The sequence below is a fragment of the Pristis pectinata genome, chromosome 32, assembly GCF_009764475.1.
Source record: "Pristis pectinata isolate sPriPec2 chromosome 32, sPriPec2.1.pri, whole genome shotgun sequence".
NCBI lineage: Eukaryota > Metazoa > Chordata > Chondrichthyes > Rhinopristiformes > Pristidae > Pristis > Pristis pectinata.
This window is the reverse complement of record NC_067436.1, coordinates 20,528,764-20,550,377: the sequence shown is the minus strand read 5'-3', so window position 1 is coordinate 20,550,377 and position 21,614 is coordinate 20,528,764. Positions and strand designations below refer to the sequence as shown.

The window sequence follows — 21,614 nt, the reverse complement described above, 5'->3', positions numbered from 1 at the left end:
TCTCCACCCAAGGCACCGTGGTTATGGTTCGGGAGTTTACCTCCACATATTTTAAGCATCAAGTTAAACCACACACAGAACGGTCAGATTGACTCATCAGGTTATGAATGAAGCTGTGTTGAGCCCCATCAGATATATCGCGTTTTAAAATATCCCGGAATTGTAATGTGAGAGAGCCTCTGTGTGAGAGGGTTGGTCTCTGGAACAGTGGGCTAGTCACTCCCCCCACATACACACACACACCGCTGGAAAAAGTCTTTTCGAAGGCATTTGGAAAGTGCATGAGAGACACAAATGGCTCCGAGGAAGGGATCCGTTTTGCTGGCTATCTCTTCACTATTACGTCTCTTATATGTGCTCCTCACTAGCATTGCATCAGCTTCTGGTGGTAAGTGATCTTAATTCAACTCTTAAACAGTTTTGCATTTCCCTCCAGTGCGCTAACTTTTGCTTAAAAAACAAATCTGAGATGGAATCAGTCATTAGCAGAAGGGAAGTTGAGCGTTCGACTCGCTTCGGTTGCTGGCACTTTAGTTAGAGGTTTCCTTCTTGGAGCCTGTTACGCGATTCCACTTGTTTAAGATCAGTGCACAAATGCTCTGTTGTAGCATCTGCCATCGAAAGTCTTTTTTAACCATCTCTACCAGGAGTTCTGGTGAAACAGTAACGATTCGCCCCAACAACTCTCATCTGTCACTCGTCAGAAGCGCTGGCTGCCTCCTTTCTTAAAGGAGTAATACTATCCAGGATCGAGTCAAACAGTGCAGTTAAATATACAATAAATTCGCAGGTCCCTTTAATATCCAATCAATAAAACCAAGTGATTTGAAATATTCTCAAGCATAGTACACAGCTCAGCTGAATGGGAGCAGAACCAGACGCGGTATACCTTGTCTAGGGGTGCAACTATATATGATGCTATATATTTATTCCCGTGGAACCCTCACGCTTTGTGTTTATGAGACAAACATATAAACCACGGGTGATTATAACACAATCTGTCCCTAATATTTATGAACCATTTTCGTCGCAGTTTAAGGTACATGTCTACTGGATATATTACACTAAAGTTCATACAAGCGCTGTTCATTAGGGGATATTTGAACCATTTTCCTCAACATCTTAACGGTGGTTGAGATTGTGATAATGAGGTTTGAGTGTAAAGGGAATACATTGGCATTTGAGTTTATTTGATCTGTACAAGTGGAACTGGAGCCTTGCCCTTTGACTAGCCTTGTTTAAGTGAGACTATGATTGAGGGAGATTGTCTGTACTGTAGTTGTACATATATTCTGGCAGCTAAGGCAACTAACCAGAAACAGATATGCAGAACTCATTTCAATAAGAACTGAATGGTGAATCTAGGCATGGTGTGCTTGAAATGACTCATATGCATCGGGTATTTATTACCTATGGTTGGTGTGAGCCTGTGACTCAAAAGACGCATGTGTGTAGCTCTGAGACATTGATCAAAGTATAGTCCAAAATCAGAGAATGTGATGTAAAAGTTATTAAATTTCAAAAAAAATCTTCACGTGAGAAAATACAGAAATGCAATACTTTCTTACTATTGTTTATGCATTTTCCAACCTTTCTCTTTAGATGTTATCCCTGGGTTAGATCTGAAGTTTAGATGTCTAAAAATGGTATTTGTTGGGACATGGGCAAAGCTGCTTATTACATATGTTGTAAAAGCTCGATTCCTCTGCCAGACTTTCTTTCCATAAATAGATCTGATTTTAATGGGCATGTACAGTCCAAATTACTCACGATTATTGATGTTAACTATAATATTTAATATTGCTGGGGTGTGTACATAAATAGATTCGCAATAGCATGTGTAGATGTTGTAATGGGCCCACTGTGCAGCCTTCAAACTCTTCATTTTTCATTTTTTTATAGATTTAGTTCCATATAAAGTAGAATATCAACCCAGCTGCTGGCTCCTTCTATAGAAATAATAACTTCAATGGAGGCAGGCCTTCAGAGAAATTAGTGGAATGTTAGCCAAGGCAAACAATACACTCTATTTACCATTCTAATGGAAAGTTACAAAATCTCTAAAAATTACTCCATAATCTATTAACACTTACATGTTCATTTTTGGCATTTTTTTTAAATCCTAAAACTAGAAATTCACAGACTGGATATTGCCTAAATCTAATCAATGAAAGTTGAAATAACAACATACATTCAATTGGAATGCGTCTGCAGCAGAGAAACAAACAGGAACACCAGGAGCAGTAATGCTCAGAAATTAGAAGTGCAGCACCTGACTTTAAGGCAAAAGCAAAGAAACATTGAAGGGTCCAGTGTGGCATGCATGGCTCATTCTCTGCTGAATGGATGTAAAGTATCACGCTAATTTCAGCCCCTTGTAATCACTCAGGACATGGACAAACTGTGTACTTCGTGCTTATTTTCTGCTTCTTTTTGCTTTTCCCCCCACCTAACCACAGCAATCATTATCCATGTAGTGTTCTGTGTTATGAGGTGCACTTAACTCTGTGCAGAGGTCAGAGGAATAGTCATCTTCTTCCAATTGCAGATTAAACTCCAACCACAGTGGGTCTCTGACTGATCTTCCCCCTCTGCACTCTTGCCTGTTCCAGTACCAGCATCCACACCTGCCACTTTTCATTTTCTCTGCAATCACCCTGCTTCTTGGGTCAACACACAAATTATGTCTCAGAGAACAAAAGGACCAATTGTGGATTGTCCTCTTGATTACCTATTTCAGCAAGGTAGTTTGCAGCTGAAATTAGGTCCATATTCTTGTATTTTTGACCTAGCCACTCATGCTGTTCTCCTCAACATGGTGCTTGAGGACCGTTCCCATTGTCCAAGTGTTTCAGAATTCTAAAAGCTTGAATATTGTTTCATTCCTTGATAATGGGGAAGATATGCCTTGGGATCTTTTGGAATCTTTGCTGATATTACAAAATAAATTGGTGCTCATTTTGACAAATATTTAATTTGCCTGGGAGCAGTCAAGTGGTAGGACAGAGACCCTAGAATGGCAAAGGTGGGGCCAGAGAGTCTGAAAGTGATCAAGATGGAGGTCAGAAACCCCTGGAATGTCTGGTAAGGAGTTTAGAGACCTCTGGAGCAGCTAAGGAAGGGGTCACAGAGTACAGACATGGGAGGAGCTGCATTTTCTGCAAAATTGCAGTTGAGATACTGACTTAGCAACGTTATTGATTAAAAGTGCTCCAAGCAGGGTTAAGTTGTCACTGCAATTTCACACTTCATCTCTTCAGAAATGCTGGCACTTTGGAAATGATTCTTCTCTGCCTCTCATTCCTCTTTCCAAACTCATCTCTTTGGTCCTCTTTTCAGGGACACTTACCAATCACTTTCCCCTTTTTCTCCTCCCCAACACTGAACTGAGGCTCTTGACTTGTGCCATGGTGCTTAATATCCGCAGACACAATAATTAAAGAGCACTCCCTGAGCTCAGCAGTGACTCAGTGACTAGATATACCACTAATGATACACTGAACAACCAACCAGAGATTTTTCCAGTTTTGAACGGGGTGAGAGAGCAATCCCATGAGAAGGATTGAAAAGATTGTGGTTATATTCTTAGGAGTTTAGGAAAATAAGATTCAAACATAAGATTTTGAAAGGGTCTGACAGGGTGGATGCTGAGAGGCTTTTTCCTTTGGCTGGAAACTCTAGACCCCGGGGGCTTAATGAGAAAATATTGTCTCTCCATGTTGTGAATCACTGGAAGAAATCCATGAAGACAGACTGAGATAGTTTTTGGAATCCAGTGTGATCAGGGACCAGGGGATGGGGTGACAAAGTGAAACCATGGGAGGAGATCAGCCAGGGTCTTGCTAAAAGGAGAGAGGATGCAGGAACCATGTGGCCTACACGTGCCCCTGCTTCTAACATGTTGAATTAATTAGTTTCAGTTTTGACCACAGCTGGAGTGTCACGATTAGTCTCAGTGCTTGTCACTTACAGAGTCAAAAAATTAGTCAGTGTTTCCATCCTTATCATTGTCAACTGACCCTTGTTGTAAAGCTCATTTGGGTGAACTTTAGGTGAAGCGTGGAATAGACTTGGCTTCATTGGCCTTCACAGGTGGATAGCTTGTTGAAATTTGTCCATGCCTGCACATGAGAACTGAAGTACCAGGCCATGGTCAATATACTTGTAATTGCAACATCCCAAGAGAGGACAGGTAGAACTTGGAAAAAACAAATCCCAAAATAGCTTTGCAAGAATTTAATATCCCTCGGATATCGTCTATTTTAATTGTCAATGTATTTACCATAAATTAACCAGCTGGAATAAGTTTTGCATAAAGCTGAAATAAAGTTCCACTGTTTTGTAATTCTTTCTCCTGTTGTGTTAATTAGCTGTGTGATTAAGTATGATATAGAAGCGAATGGAATTCATTGTGCATTCGACATAAAGTTACTAATGATGACAGTCTTCTTGCTTCCATTCAATGCATTGCACAGACCTCAGATTCATACTCCTCAATGTCCATAGAGCCTAAAACAGAGCAACAAACAATCTGCTGGAAGAACTCAGCTGGTCAAGCAGCATAAGTGGGAGGAAAAGAATTGTTGACATTTCAAGATGCTGCTTGACCTGCTGAGTTCCTCCAATAGATTGTTGCTCCAGATTCCAGCATCTGCAGTCTCTTAAGCCTAAAACAGACGTTAACTTGTATTATTGGAGTGCAAAGAGTGCTTTCAATGGGGAGTAGATAAAAATGGACACCAAGCTGTAGGAAAGAATAAGTAGGTGGATTAAGTAAAAGTGGAAGGGATTGGGAAAAATGTTGAGGATTTAAGGTGTAGAAATTTAGGGAAGGAATTCCAGGTGGCAGAATGGCTTTAACATTGGTGAAGTATTGGGATAAGGATCAAAGGACAAACCAGCATCAAAGAGATGAATCAAAAATCAATTAGTGTCAGTGATACCATGTGTTGCTTTTAATATTGCATGAGTTCTAGTAGTAATAGAAGACTTTTTGGGGCAAGGTGATGAGGAATTCTATAGTTATGAAGTCTGAGAAAAAAAAGGATGAAAAATAAAAAGATGATGTTTCATTGTGAGGATACAGGCAAGATTGTGTAGGAAATTGTGTTGTAGCTTCAGAAGAACAAGAGATGAAAAATCAGAAACCTGACTGTATTATCAAAGAAGAGATAAATAAGGGTGAGTGCAAGGCCATATCTGAAGGCTGGTGGTGAGAGTAAGATTTTTTTTATACAGTGAAGCAGGACCAATTATGCAAACAGTCATTTGTTATAGAATATACTGTTGGAAGTAACTATTCCAGTCTTTGACTGATGGAAGAACTACATTGGTAGAATTTCAGGCTGTGTTTGGGATGAGTACCTCAAGAAACAGTGATAATAATTCCCTATTTGCTCTAGTTCTGTTTCTCTTTTCTGTATATAATTGTGGTATCTCTTCTGTCTGTAATTGACAGTGTTTGTACCAGACTAGGGATAATAGCTAATGGACAAGGGTTACAAGGCCCAGCAAGGCTCATTCTTGTTCAAATTAATCTTTTCAAAACTATTCACAAAGAAATTTTATTATTCTTATGCATTCAAATTTAAAAAAATCTTTGCTTTACGAAGAACAGATTGGAAACGAGACCTTTATATAAATTCCATTTATTGGACTTGTTCCCAGTCCATGTTATATTCGGCCCTTTTGAAAAAACAGATGGGTAAGGAAAAGAACAGTAGGCCTTAAGTTCAAATTTCCCTCACATACCTCAAGAGCTACACTAAGTCTCACGATAAATGTCACTCATCTTGTAATGCTCAAACACTTTGGAAGCTCTGAGCTTACCACTAATTAGTGGCATAATGTAATTAAAGTGACACATAGCCCATGAATTTGGTATTACTATTCTGTGGCAATATCTTGGACAACATGGTTGGAACTTTTATAGTTTCTCGAATTCACTTTTTGGTTGAAGCTGTGTAAGTGAGAAGCCTCCTCATGGCAGGATAAGAATTTCTAGCAGAAGCTCCCCTGGTATTAGTTGCTGCTGATTGAGGCAGAGCAATTCATTATACTTGACTTTTGAAACAAAGAGGGCTGAATATTTTGGTTCTCCAGACTTTGAGTTTAAATTTAACAAAATGACTGATTGACTGGAAGAGCTGCACTGAGTCAACCATGATGTTTCTTGTGCTTCTGAACCCATGATGGTGTCAAATTGAGAATGAATAACTTGGGATTACTGAGTCCCACTATACCTATCTCTGAAGATGGACCAGCAGTGGGAAGCCTTGCCAAGTATTTTCCAGGAGATTAATATTTGTATGGACAGCATGTCATATAATTATAAGTGATTTGTTGAAGAAACAGTCTTCATTGAGAAGTGTTTCTCCCTCCATGCTATATTACATCTGCAGGATATTAGGAGCAAAGAAGCATCTTCCTGTACAAACAGAAGTGAGGCAGAAATGAATTTGAATCTGTTTATATATCCTGCATAGTGCAATTTAATTTAACAAATGAAGTTTTGTTCACTATCTTAAAATTCTCTTTCTTGTTTTCAAGACTTTCCGTGTCCTTACCCTCACACCTTCCCTCTGCAGCCCCCTGTCAGCTTCATAACTCTCAGAGATTTCTGTACTGCCTTAATTTAAGCCCCCTTTCTAAATCCCAGCTTTAACTGATCCATTATTAGTGGCCATTTCTTCAGCTGCCAAGGCCCCAAACTCTGGAATTTGTTCTCTAAACCTTTCTATTTCTTTGACATTCTTTTCCTTAAAACCTATGTCTTTTTCTAAGCATTTGGTCATCTGCCCTGACATCTCATTTGCTTCAATATCAGTTCTTGTAGGTAAACCCATGTGGCATGTTTTTGCACTATGTAAGTGAAAGTTGTTGTTGTTGTAATACTCAGGGCTAGGAGATGCAGGTGAGCACCTTCTGTTTTGTGTAGATTGGTACCCTCTGGCATTTTCTTTCCAATGTCAATTTTCAATAATTTTGCATTTGGAATTTTGCCTTTGAACTTAACTTTGAACCCTGCTCTGCCAGATTGGCTGCAGATTCCCTAAACACATTCTAGCTTCAGCTGAAGCTAATTATGTTGTGTATTAACTCTTTGCTGGCATCCTGCAGAAGCTTTACGCAATTACTGAGGGTTCAAGGACACACTAGCCACAATGTGGCTATATTCAGGCTTGACTTTACACGCTTTCAAAAACTTCCTTGAACCATTCTGTTTTACTTTACCTGGTACTATTAATATTCTTTCCCTTCCATTTGGTGCCTATGTTTTGCTTCTTCACATTGTCACATTGCCAAGGAACTGAGAGGTTTGGATGAACTATTGTTCATACAAGGTGGAGGATAGGAGGGCAGATTGGAGCACATCAGAGTACTTATCTGGATGTTACAGTCATGGTTTCAGCAGCAGATGGCTGAAGTAGATGGAGACAGATGATCAGAGGTATAAGCTTTGAAGTTTAGCTTAGTGTCCAGTAGGAAGCAAAGGTTGTTTATTGTCTGAGTGAACCTGAGGCAATGGCCAGAGAAGGGATTGAATGGGTGCAGATTTTGTGGGAGAATACAGAAAGGCTTCACTCTTCCTAATCTTTAAGCAGTCATGTAAGGATGGGTGACATACAAGAAAACAGACAGTGCAACAATATAGGGACTGATCAAGTTGTGAAGCAGTAGCATTGTGGCAGGTATTAGAGGGCAAAAGTTCCAAAAGTTTGTGACAAATGGACACTGAGCTTTTTCAGTGATGGAAAGGGTCTGCAATAAGAGAAAGCAGTAAATATATTAACAATAAATTATGTTAATTATATTACAGCCATTCTTCTGCAGGGGACTGACAGGTTTTCAAGAGATACTGACGCCTCCTTGGTGTCCTGGAAAAGACCACAATATAGACTATTACTGCACTGGTGGAAAGTGAATGAAATGAAATAGAATGACTCAGTGTTGCTTTTGGAGCATTTTGAGGTTTAGGGTGGAGCACTAAGCATATCCCTTAGTGATCCAGCACTTATGGGGTTGATCTTGAATTTGTGCATGAATGTTGTGAAAAGTTGACAGCCCATGTTATATCTCTATCCATTTTCATTTTCATTGATTTCAAAGCTGGCTTCTGATTTGTTACCAATCACAGTCAATACTTATCTTTTTTATTTATTCATTTATTAGGACTTTAGGATGTCTGACAAGGACAGTAGTTATTACCCAAACTCATCTGTAGGGAGGCCTCAGATAAACCTGGCATGTCTCTTGTAAAGGAATAGCCATGTTATAAAACTAACATCAAAATTATTTATATCCTGTTAATTATAGATAATATCCATTTATTTCCAAAGAATTATTTTTTTTATTGATATGGAATTTATTGCACCATATTACCGTAAGCAAATTCTATTAATTACTTCCCCATGTATCCTGAAAGTGACAAGATACAGATGCACAGGATTTAATGCCTTCTCACGTGAGCAATAACAACGAGCATTGGCAGGGTAATTGACAGCCAAGGCCAAAGTGGCCACATCTGATTTTCACAAACATGAATTTTCCATCAGAACTCATGTGAACTATTTCAGAGAAGGGAGGCAAGGGTAATACTGGGACTTAGACCCTCAGATGAAAAGAGTCATGCACAATTAATTGCCTCTACTGAAGTAAAACATGAACAAGATAGGCAATTCAATCTGGGAATCCTTTTAACAGCCATTAATACTTCTGCCAGCAAAAAGACAGGAGTAATAACCAACAGCAAGTGATATTAAGATTATGTGTCTTAAAGGGATACGCATACTGTCTGGTTTCTTCCAGGCCAAAAGTACATCTTATTGTTGATGAATACACTCTCAGGTGAAATCTCAACACCTTGTCTGTTAATATCCTTTCACGCAGTAGGAATGTGTTGTACATATAAAAGTAAGAATCATCTTTTCAAGTCCGCAGAACATTTCAAAGTCCTTCACAATCAACAGATTTTGAAGTGAAGTCACGAAGGCACACATGGTAGGATCCACCAGCAGCAAGTTATCCAGAAGTTATCCATTGATTGAGGGAGGAATGTTGGCATGGAAAACTCTCTGCTCTTCTTTGTCTATTGTAGCATGTTTTTTTTTAAATGAGCACCTGGAGTACCAGAAGAGACAGTTTAATGCCTCAGCTGAAAGTTTTCATCCCTGATTCTGCAGTACTGTCTCTGGTCAATATTTACCCCTCAACTTACATTGTTTAAAGAAATATTATACCACAATTTTCATGGCATTATTTTGTGGGAGCTTTCTGTGCATGAATTGGCTGCTCAGTTTCCTGCATTACAACAATGACTGCACTGTAAAAAGTTCTTCCAAAATGCAAGGGCTTTGGAATGTCCTGAGTGTGTGAAAGGTTCTATAGGAATGCAAGACTTTTTGTAGTACTACACTGATGTGTTGGACTCGAACATAGAGCTGAATCTGGAGACATAGTTAAAATGTACAGGCACCACAGACCCCTGGAACCTAGTGAGTAATATTACATACCTTCAGATACAGCTTCTGCATACCTTTCAACTGCTTTATGATGTCCTGACTTGAAACAGTAAAGAAGCAACAGCATACATGAGTCTTGGCCTGAGAAAATAAGCTGTCTTGGCAGGTCTAAAGCAATCTGTACTCCTGTACCATGTGCTGCCTTAAATCCAACCATTCTCAGACAATGCAAACTAAATTAATTCTTTGCTAATATAAGCAGACTATCAGGTAGCTGTCAATAGAAGCAATTCCCATTGAAGAACTACTTTTTTCATACAGCTAGGTACTTCAAAGAAAAAAAAGTTTATAGTATTGTACTCTCAGTAAGGTTAGGGATAGATCCGTAATGGGCATAAAATACCATATTCTTTAATGGTATAGTATGGAAATGGTATAAAACATCTTGCTTCTGCAATGTGTCTCATTTCCTAACTCATGAAGTCACTGGATCTGTATGACATTTTTCTATTTCCCAAAGCATCTACCTTGATGGATCTCTTAGTAAAAAGATTTAAAGATTTGAATATTTGTTTAAGGAAATCTCACAGCAAATGTATAGGGCCTTGATGAGACCACACCCTGGAGTATTGTCCACAGTTTCAGCCTCCTTACCAAGAAAGGAAGTATTTGCTATAGGGAAAGTGCAGCAAAAAATCACTAGATTGGTTCCAGTGATGGTTGGTTTGCCATATGAGAGAGTGAAAAGACTACGCCTATATTCTCCAGAGTTTAGAACAATGAGATGAGATGTCATTAAAATTTACAAAATCTTACAGGACTCAGCAGACTGGATGCAGGAAGAGCTTCCCTGCTGAGGAATGTTGGACCAGGATCCACAGTCCCAGAATTAGGGTTAAGCTGTTTAGGACTGAGACCAGGAGAAACTTCTCAATGCAGATGGTGGTGAATTTTTTGGAATTCCCAAACAGAAGGCAGTGGAGGCTCACTTGTTGAGTTCATTTAACAGTGAGATCAATACATTTCTGGAATTAAGGAAGTGAAAGGATATTGGAATAGCGTAGGAAAATAAACTGAGGTAGAAGAGCAGCCATGATCTTGATAAATGGTAGAGCACACACAAAGAGCGGGATAGCCTGCTCCTTCTCCTAATTCTTACAGTTTATGTTCTTTTGCTTATTTACCCTGACCTTTAGGAATCTATGATCAAACCCAGCTCCTTTTGGAGGTTTCTTTCTGTATATCTTTAAACAGAACTGTATTTTAGTCATCCATTTTAAAATCAAATCCTGTTTGACTAAACTCATGGAAACCAAATTATTTGTTAGTCATCCCTTCCGACCTGCAATGAAAGGCAAAACTTGTTTCACTCAATTTCACAATAACCCAGTCAGTACATCCCTCAGCTCACCACGCGCAGCTAAAAATACAAGGAAAAAAGTGTTTCCATAAATACAGTTTGTTGGAAGCTCATATTACACTAAATACACTGGGATACTTAGCATGAATAGAATATATCCCAATTGTCTAGTTGTGGGATTCCTCTCTGTGGTTACATTAAACAAATGGAAATATACATAAATGCTTTTAACATCGTAGTTCCAATAGAAATCAGTGTGCCTGACTTCGACTATTATTAACAATAAATTGGTTCATGAATCTGAGGGCGTTGTCGGACTGAGTTGGAACAGGATTGTTACGCATGAATCCATTAGTATATGAGCTCTTGTCAGTCTCTGACTGACTTAGTGCAAGAACTCAATGCACTAATAATTGTGACAGTATGTAAGTGCATCATTGGTTATGAATGATTATGAGAATGAGTGTATGCCTCAGTGATTGTGAGGCAAGGTAAGTGAGAAAATTTTACCCTCCAAAATGGATTGGTTGGGATGGCTGAGAAGAAAATATTGTTAACTTCACAAACTCTACCCAACCATTTTAACTAAAAGATTCAGGAGATTGATGAATGAGCCACTCCTCAGAGGTCAATATTGACAAAGGCTTCTCATGAAGATGGGTTCCACCATCTTTTCTAACATGGAGAGAACAGAGAGGAAGTGCTGGATCTATGAAAGGCTTCAGTTCATTGCTTGCATGTTGGCCAAGAGAAGCAGGAGTTCTTCCCAGACCCAACAAGCTTTCTATAAAAGAATTGGAACCCTGTGGTCAACCAAACCACAACCTCAGATACCTAATGCAATCTCCATGATATCTAATTCAACCCAGGTGCCTGCAAAGTCTCACTTCCCTTCAGGTAGATTGGTCATCTCTCCCAGCTACTTTTCTGCACCAGAGGCAGCTAGCCTATCAATATGACCAGCAGGTGAGTGCAGAACTTGAAGAACCCACACTCTTGGGTTTCTCATTGTTACGTACCAGCAGCAATAGAAACACAAGGAGCAAGGTTTCAATATTAAAACCTATTTATTAGTAACTACTTGTAATAATAAGAAAAAGAAACGTTAGATATCAGACATTGACCAAAATAAACTGAAGTGTGTGTGTGGCAAGTTCCCAAACCACCAAGTCTAGGAACAGTTCTCAAAGTTCAGTTCTGTAAGTCACGAAACAAAACGATGAGCAAAGGCTTCTGAAAACCATGTTAGTATGCAGAGAGAAGGAGTTTACGAATTCCACAAGTTCCACAATGGAACCAATACAACACCCCAATCGCCGAAGATCTCCGTTGCTTTGTTCCAAAGTATCTGCCACACCGAGGCACTCGATACGTGGCTGCCCACAGATATACCTGCTTCCTGGTACAGGCTAGCGACAAAGTGGACTCCACAGATTGCTCCAAAAGTCCATGTATGGATTGCAAAGTTATAGTCACAATGATTGTGCTTCACCCATAGATACAGAGGCTGGCAGTCTCTCTCCCACTCTCCCCCTCCCTCCCCTCCTCTACCCCCCTCTCCCCACATCCCCCCTCTCCTCCCTCCCTCTCTCCTCTCTCCCCTCCTCTCTCCCCTTTCTCTCCCCTCCTCTCTCCCCTTTCTCTCCCCCCTCTCCCCCTCTCTCCCCCTCTCTCTCCCCCCTCTCCTCCCCTCTCTCCCCCCTCTCCCCGCCCCCCCACCCCCTCCCCCACCCCCCCCTCGTCAGCTCATGGATATCTCTCTGCAGTTACCAGCACTTCAATAAATTAGCCTTCAGACACCTGCAGCATTCCAGTTATATCAGTCATAGAAGCTCTCTGCTCCCACTTGTAGCAGTCAGACAGAGCCACACTCTACCATTCAAGTGCCTTAAAGGGACACTCACTAAGTAGTAACCTGGGGTTCGTATCACCATCTAAAGACCCTACCCTCTTCCCCACTCATCACCCACTTCTCCCCACCATTCTTTCCTTCCTAGCCCTGAGTAAATACTAAAGATAGTTAGCTCATGCAACAAGCATTGTGAGAACCTCTGGGAGTATGAAGGTGACATAAAAGGTATATGATTGAGATCATTTGGACAGATGAAATCCAATTAGATGGGTTAATTCAAACTAACTATTTGGAAGCCAAAATATTAGGTTAAATGCTGAGAAACATCTTTTCTTGGAGAATTGTCAACCTCTGGAAAAATCCACTGAAACAGATGGTGAGTAAAAATTCCCAGGGTAGAAATTTGCCTTTGGTCACTGGTGCTTAATGTACACCATAGCATCAGCCACCCACTGTGTTCCTCTCCCATCTCTCAGTAGAATTATGGTATCCATTTAGTACTAGATCCCTATATAAACAAAATTCTTCCCTAATTTTTTTAATGAAAGTTTTAAAAATATCTGAAATGACATATTCCATCATAGATCTTAAATTACATGTTGCTATTATAATGAGCCATGGGAAATTATAGTCTTCTGAACTTTGCTTGATTCCTCCAGGAAGGGAAAGTAATTTCCCACTTTTTCTAAATTGCTAAGATGCTTTTTTGCTGCTCCTCCCAAGACAAAGGGTGGTTCAGGAACTGGTGACTAATGTCCATGGTCAGAATATTGACTGGATTGGCAAAGCTGAATAGACCTTTTCTTATACTTTTTGTGGGTTCCTGTGTTATTCATTCTCTCTCTTCAGATGATGTAGTAATGATCACACCAGTCTTATTGATCCACAGTGGGATCCGGTCTTACTGATCCTCACTGAGGTCCAACATTGCTGCTCTTCAGTGGTGTTACTCACTGGAGTCCAGTCCCTTACCATTCTCCCTGGAGTCCTTTAATATTGATATTTGGAATACAGATTTACTGATCCTCAGTGTCGGCCAGTACCCTCTAGGGTCAATGGATACTGATCCTCACCATAGCTTAGTGTTATTTTGACAGATGGTGTGGAAAAATGTGAGTTTATCCACTATAGAAGGAAGAATAAATTAACAATATTGCTTAAGTGGAAAGAGTCTACAGAATGCTGCTATGCAGAGGAACCTGAAAATCCTTGGAAATGAAACACATTATTGTTAGCCTGCAGGTATAACAAGGAATTAAGAAGGCAAATGGAATGTTGGACTTTTTGCAAAGTGGAGGGATTATAAATGTTTTGAAATCTTGCTACAACTGCACAAGGTGCAAAGGAGAAAACACCTGGAGTACAGCATACAGCTTTGGTCAGTTCATTTAAGGAGGCATTGGACGTAATTTAGAGAAGATTTATAGATTGATTTCTGAATTAATGGGGTCCTCTTTTAAGGAAAGGTTGAGCATGTTGAACCAATTCTCATCAGAGCTTAGAAAAAAAGAGAGAGCTGTTCAAAACATGCTTGATTTTGAGGGGAATTGGTGGGGTGTTGGCTGAAAGAATGTTTCTGCCTAGTTGGGGGGCGAGGGTGGTTTAGAATAAGGTGTTGCCCATTTTAGATGGAAACGAAGAGGAAATTCTGCCTGAGAGAGTGTCATGAATTGTTTGAATTCTCCATCGTCCCAGAGACTGGTGGAAGTGGAGCCATTGAATATATTGAATGCTGAGAGTGAAGGAACATGGGGGAATAAACTAGGAGCAGCAAGTTCAGATTAGCCATCATCTCAATGAAAAGAGAAACAGGTTCAAGAGGCCAAATGGCCTACTCCTGCTCCTGTTTCTCTTGTCCTTATGATCAACATTGGAGTCTTCTTTTACTGACCTTCATTGAAGTCCAATTCAAAGTTATAACTGCATATGTTTTTCTCAACACAATCCAGGAGCTGTTATATTATTGAGACTTATAGCCAAGTGGTCAACTTCCATGATGAGGACACAATCAGCTCTGTTAATCTGAATTCATCAACCTCACTCTCCTTGGTACGTCAGTAGCAATGAAGTGTTCCACATTCCATTTGACACTGCAGCTATAGCAATTTACCATTTGTCACAAAGACAGGATACATCACACAGAAGTGAATGAGCTTTGGCATGAAAACAGCTGAAGTGAGAGAAGCTGATGTAAGTGTCAACAAGGGAGCTGGGATTTGTCCAATGAGGATAATACAACAAAAGTGAAGATTGTGTAGGATGGGTATTTGAAGTCTACCAGGATAAAAAATAGCAAGTGCCGTTGTGCTGGTAAAATAATGCTGTTGATGTTCAGATGCATGGAATTTATAACATAAAAATAGGTCTATGCCTGGTTTAATACTGAACACAAGCTCCTCCAACGAGTTCATCTCATCATATATCCTATTTTTTTCTCCCTGAAGTACTTACCTCGCTTCCCTTTCAATGTATGTCTGCTGTTTACCTCCATGTACTCGCAAACTCCACATTCTAAATACTCTTGGTTAAAAACCTTTCGCCAGAATTCTTTATTAGATTCATTAGTGACTATTTTACATTTATAAACCTTGGTTTTGAACATTTCCACAAGTGGAAACATCTCAATATTTATCCTATCAAATCCCTTCATATTTTAAGGTTTTCTGTCAATCATCTCTCAGCTTCTCTTTTATTGAGAAAAGAGCCACAGCCTGGTTAGTCTTTAATGATTGTGATAAGTTCTCAGTTCTGGTATCATCCTTGCAAATAGTTTTTGCATCTTTTGCAGTGACTTTATATCTTTTTTGGAATGCAGACAAAAAATGTGTGTTGTATTGTATATAGAACATAGAACACTACAGCACAGTACAGGCCCTTCGGCCCACAATTTTGTGCCAACATTTTATCCTTCTCTTTCTGGTACCTTGCAGCTGTGACAGAGTACAAGAACTGAATGTGAAGCTTCAATTTGCCTTCACTCAGTGTCCATCAAATGTAGGAGCAGTATTTTCCAATAAGGAGAGCAGGGATATATTAGACCACTTAAGCACAGTTGGCTGTTGAGGAGTTAAATGTGTTTCTACTCTTTCAGAAATAACAGTACTTCGCAACTTTTGCCTTCCCTTTATTGTAACTGCCTGTCGGAGGGCCATTCCTGTTTAGTGACTCCAGTCTCTATGCTACCGTAAAATAAGCATGAGGGTGGCATGATGCACACTTTCCTTGGATCTGTTACTAATTAGTCTGGCTTTCCAGTTGTGACTAGCAGTAGGAAGGACTCCCTTATGTGCTGCAGCTGACAATTTGGAAATCTGTTACAAAGAACCCGTTTATAATTGTTAGATATATCACTTAAAAGAACTCCTCCACTGTTAAAAAGCCCCAAATCTGTTTTTTTTAAAGATTCCTCCAGGGATCAATTGCACTTCTATATTGAACAGATGTACTTTTGTTGCTTATTTTTTCCAGTGCCCTTAGAAGTAGGGGAAAAGGATAATGCCCACTTTGAACTTATGCACACAAATGTAAACTTCAAAAAAGAAAGCAAGAAAACACAGTAAACGGATAAGTAACTAGGAATTTGATCAGCAAAGCATTCTAAATGTTGGTTATATCTAGAAGGAACAACTCTCTGTATTTCTTTCAAAGTCAAGGTCTCCCTGAATGGACTCTCTTCTGACGTGATTAACAGCCATGATTTCCTGTTCCAGAGGTATTAAACCGACCATAAGACATAGGAACAGAATGAGGCCATTTGGGCCATTGAATCTGCTCCACCATTCAGTCATGGCTGATTTATTTTCCTTCTCAACCCCATTCTCCTGCCTTCTCCCCATAACATTTGACACTCTTAATAATCAAGAACCTATCAACCTCCAAATATACCCAATGACTTGGCCTCCACGGCCGTTTGTGGCAATGAATTCCACAGATTCACCATTTTCTGGCTGAAGAAATTCCTCCTCATCTCTGTTCTAAAGAGGTATCCTTCTATTCTGAGGCTGAGCCCTCTGGTCCTGAACTCTCCCACTACTGGAAACATCCTCTCCACGTCCACTCTATCCAGGTCTTTCAATATTCAGTAGGTTTCAATGAGATTCCACCCCCCCCCCCCCCCACCTCATCCTTCTAAACTCCAGTGACTACAGGCCCAGAGCCATCAAACGCTCCTCATACATTAACCCTTTCATTCCTGGGATCATTCTTGTAAAGATCCTCTGGACCCTCTCCAATGCCAGCACATCCTTCTTTAGGTATGGGGCCCAAAACTGCTCACAGTACTCCAAGTGTGGTCTGACCAAAGCCTTATAAGGCCTTAGCAGTATGTCCTTGCTTTTATATTCTAGTCCTCTCGAGATGAATGTTAACATTGCATTTGCCTTCCTTACTGCCAACTCAGCCTGCAAGTTTAGGGAATCCTGCACTAGGACCCCTAAGTCCCCTTGCACCTCCAATTTCTGTTTACTTGGTCATATGACACTTCTTTTTCATGATATCTAAAAGCTAGCACTCCCAAATGATCATTTACAAACAGAATATTTGTATGGGAAAGCAAAAAGCATGGGCTTGGACATTGTATCTGTATAGGTATTCTCTTTGCTGCGTGTCTTTTGGCAATGTTTCATAAATGAATCACTTACAAGCAGGACCTTAAAAACGTAAGTTATTTTTGTGTTTCTTATGTCTTTTAAATCATATTTTGAACAGGAACTCTCTTCAATCAGATGGATTTAAAGGGTAATCTTATCAGACCAGCAATAGGAGAGGGGGGTTAATTTGTTTGTTCCAGAATATTGAAGTCGGCATAGTGTGGAGTGAATGACAAACCGACCTCCCACATTCAGAGTTATGCTGCCGACCATGAAGGGAAAGGTAACACTGACTCTGTTGCACCCAGTAAACTGAGCACCTGTTCTATAGGTAGGGGCAAAGTGGACATTAGGGTTACTTAAAAGGAGTGCATTTGTTAACAAATATTCTATTAGCAAAAAACATTTTCACTGTTCTCTGTCTAATTTTATGTAAATAAAAATGTGTAGAATACATTTCCTGAAATGGCTATTTTAATTCTATTGAATATTGCCTTTTCGTAAGTAATTCACAGCAGGAGATGTTAAAATCAAGAACAGATTTACATCAGTTATCTGCCAGTTTTCAAAGTGATTCACAACATGAGCATATTCCATGAGCTACAGTCATTGGGGATGGAAAGTTTGGTTTTATTGTAGAATGTGGGTGTCACAAGCAAGACCTACATTTATTACTCCAGAACTGAGTGGTGTGTTGGACTATTTTAAAAGGTAGTTACTTGCCACATTAAGGACAGATTGGGCTAAGGATGTCAGATTTCCCTCCCTCACAGTGGTGGACAATAATGAACCAGATGGTTTCCATGGCAATTCAGAAGCTTCATTGTCATCATGATTATGTTAGATATTTTTTAAGTCCCAAGTTTCTTTAACTATCTAATAACCTCAGAAGCTGTAGTTGGATTTGAACTTGAGTTGCTGGATCATTTCTCCAGGCTACTGATTAACAGTGCAATACCTAACCACTGTTCTCTTGTACCCGATCTGTAGGACAGGAGGTGAGACAGAATTAGATGGATAGTACAATTTCATGATAATTATTGTGATTTGAGAGACAAGCTTGTCAACTGGTTATCCTTGACTTAAGATACATAGCTGACGCTCCTGTGACTGATGCCCCCCCCCACCCCTTGGCTGATGGCCCATGATTGATGGTCCTGGCAAATAACCCATGACTGATGCCCTCCTTGGCTGATACCCCTTTAGCTGATGGCCCATGTCTGATGCCGTTTGACTGATGGTCCTTGACTGATAGTCCATGACTGATGGCCTGTTGGCTGCTAGTGCCTTGACTGAAAGCCCTCTCACTGACAGCTCCCTGACTGATGGCCCCGACTGAAGGCCATTTGATTGATTGCCTCTTTACTGATAGTCCCTTGACCAATAGCCCATTACTGATGGCTTGTGACTGATGGTCCCATGGCTGAAGGCTCATTGACTGAGTCAGATGATTGCTGGCTCCTTCACTGATGGCTCATGACTAAGAATCAGAATCAGATTTATTATCAGTGACATGTGTTGTGAAATTTGTTGTTTTGCGGCAGCAGTACAGTGCAAGACATAAAAACATAAAAATTATTATAAATTACAAAAATAAATAAATAGTGCAACCAAGGAATAATGAGGTAGTGTTCATGGGTTCATGGACTGTTCAGAAATCTGATGGCGGAGGGGAAAGAAGCTGTTGCTGAACTGTATAGTGTGGGTCTTCAGGCTCCTGTACCTCTTTGCCTATGGTAGTAACGTGAAGAGGGCATTCCCGGATGGTGAGGGTCCTTAATGATGGATACCACCTTCTTGAGGCACCACCTCTTGAAAATGTCCTCAATGGAGAGGGTTGTGCCTGTGATGGGAACCCCCTTGACTGATGCCCCTTGCCTAATTCCTAACCTCCCCCACCCCGCAACCCACTTGACTCTGGCTCCTTGTCTATTGGCCTCTTGATGAATTTCCATTTTACTGATTTACTTTCCACCTCTGCTGAAAGTTATGCTTCTTTCTTGGGTACAGTTCCATAGGTGACAGGAATCATTCAATGTGCACCAATATTTTGGTGTCGCAATGTGGGTTGTATTTACTTTGGTGGATGTCATTTGATGTGTTTAGTATAAAGTGCTATTAAAGTGAACACACGTTCAGTTTTTAGCTTCACTGGCATGCACAAACAGTGACTGTTCTAGTGGAATGTATGCACAGTTAGTCAGAGTTGTCTTGTTTCAGAGGTAAAGTTGGCTGACATTCTCCCAACACATTTTGTTCAATTCCTGCTCCAGTCACATTTTTTCCAGCAGTTCTAATAGTTTCTGATTTATCACCAAGCATCTTCCTGCCATATTTCCAGTGCTTACCTCAATCCTCAGTTGTGTTTTACATCATTTGACACTTTGTGTGTACGGACGTAAATGGAATTGCCTGTCATGCGCAATAGCTCCTGCACTTCAAAATTGATAATATATAAAGAACTTCCTTTCCAATAATATCTCTCTGCTGCTAGCATTGTTAACCAATAATGCATATGAATATTTATTGACATTTTTACAGGGGTGCTTTGAAAGGCTTTTATGATGATGCTATAAGATTCCAGCTGTTTCTGGGTATTTTGAAACTCAGCTCAGCAGGAGTGTGCAAGTGCTCAAAAGACCTGATGTTCGTACACCTCACTTTGTTTTAATCCACTCCCAAATTCTCCACTCAAATTTGCCTCATGTTTCACTCTTAGGAGTAAATTCTAGCTATTCAGCTCAGATAATAATGCACCACCTATTCTGATATTGATCCACATGGACCAAACCTGACTGAGTGGCAATTTTCAGCCAAAGAGATAACAGGAATGTGTAGACTGGTGTTGTATTGAGCCAATGTTAATGCAAGCTGTGGTCTTCACCTCAAGCAAGATAATGACTAGGTGAATGGCTAAATCTGTTCTCATGGGTTGCATTTTTGCTCTATCTCCTTATGTCAAAGCAACTTTTCTCTTTCCAACATTGTCTTGTTTACAAGTCCCTTCACAGCCTCAATCTACTCATTTACAGAGTCTCCGCCAGCTGTACGTTCCTAGCCTTTGTTCAACCAGGCCTAGAATTTTGTTTTCATACATTAACTTTCTCACTTCTGTTGAAGTTTCAGTTTCTAAATGAGAGCATGTTCTCTCCTCCAAGCATAAATCCAATCTCCTCCAAATTCCTTCATTCTGGCCAGGATCCACCTTTTATTCATGTCAGGCAATTCAAATTGCTCGAAGTACAATGTATACAACATATTATACATCAAAATTTCATGACAGTCAGAACTAACCACAAATGTATCCCATAAGCAAGATAATTGTAAAATAATAAGTTCCCACAAGAATATCATGGTCGAGGTTCAGAATAATTAATTAAACAGCTGTAGGGTATTTTCAAGTTCCTGTTTAAAAGTATACATTGGACATAATAAACAGTCTTTATTCTGCAGCCTCTTCATGGGGACAGATGGATACTCTATTCCACTGTGGGAAACAGGATTGAGATTTTGTGTGGAGCTTTAATTTAAAAAAGGTTTGTGGGTGGATGGGGAGAATGATTAGCATAATGCATTGAACAGAAACGTTTGACTTTTGCGCTCAAATCTGGTTTACATTGAAACGCTTAAGGAGGCCTTGTGAATTGGGTTTGTGCAGTCTCAGTTCATTCATGCTGGGCAAGGATCAAATGGACAAGTTAACTTTTACTGTTGCTCATTCAGATAGGTGGCTGGTTCCATTGCACATCTCTAACAAAGACCAGGTCAGTGCCAGTGAACTAGAAACATGATCTCTTCCAGGGCTGAAATGTATGTCTTGTCATAAAGCCCTAAGTTGCATGCCTAGAGGAATCCAAACTATTTTACAAGAGATTTCTAGGCTTTGTATTTTGACAGATTTGGCTGCCTTAATGTTAACCCGGTTAACTTTCTCTTTCTCTTTCCAGCAGATGCTGACATGCTGGTGAATCTATTTGTGTAGTCTGTCGGCTCTTCTGTCCCTGGTCCAAGTGTCTGTTCTTCATGTGTGCATAAGCCTGGATGGTGCACTTTTTCGGGCAGTTAATTGTCAGAAGGCACTAGTTGAGCCAGTCTATTTCTCACCCAATGTACATATGTCTGAATTTTACAGTTAAACATTTTAGATGATTATTAGGACTAGGACTGGGACCATCTAGCGTAGAACATAGAACAGTATAGCACAGGAACAGGCCCACCATGTTTGTGTCAACCATGATGCCAATTTAACTAATCCCATCTGCCTGCACATAGTCCATATCGTTCTGTTCCCTGCCTGTTCACGTGTCTGTCTAAATGCTTCTTAAATGCTGCTATCGTATCTGCTTCTACAA

General features: G+C 40.0%; 1 protein-coding gene across 1 annotated transcript in view; it reads left to right on the top strand.

Moving 5' to 3' along the window:
- The first annotated feature begins 294 nt into the window (after window positions 1–294).
- Window positions 295–21,614, top strand: part of cspg4 (chondroitin sulfate proteoglycan 4) — a 68,460-nt gene continuing 47,140 nt past the window's right edge. The window contains exon 1 of the mRNA XM_052042590.1: window positions 295–388. Within this exon, the coding sequence (XP_051898550.1) occupies window positions 295–388 (94 nt within the window). The remainder of the gene's footprint in view (window positions 389–21,614) is intronic.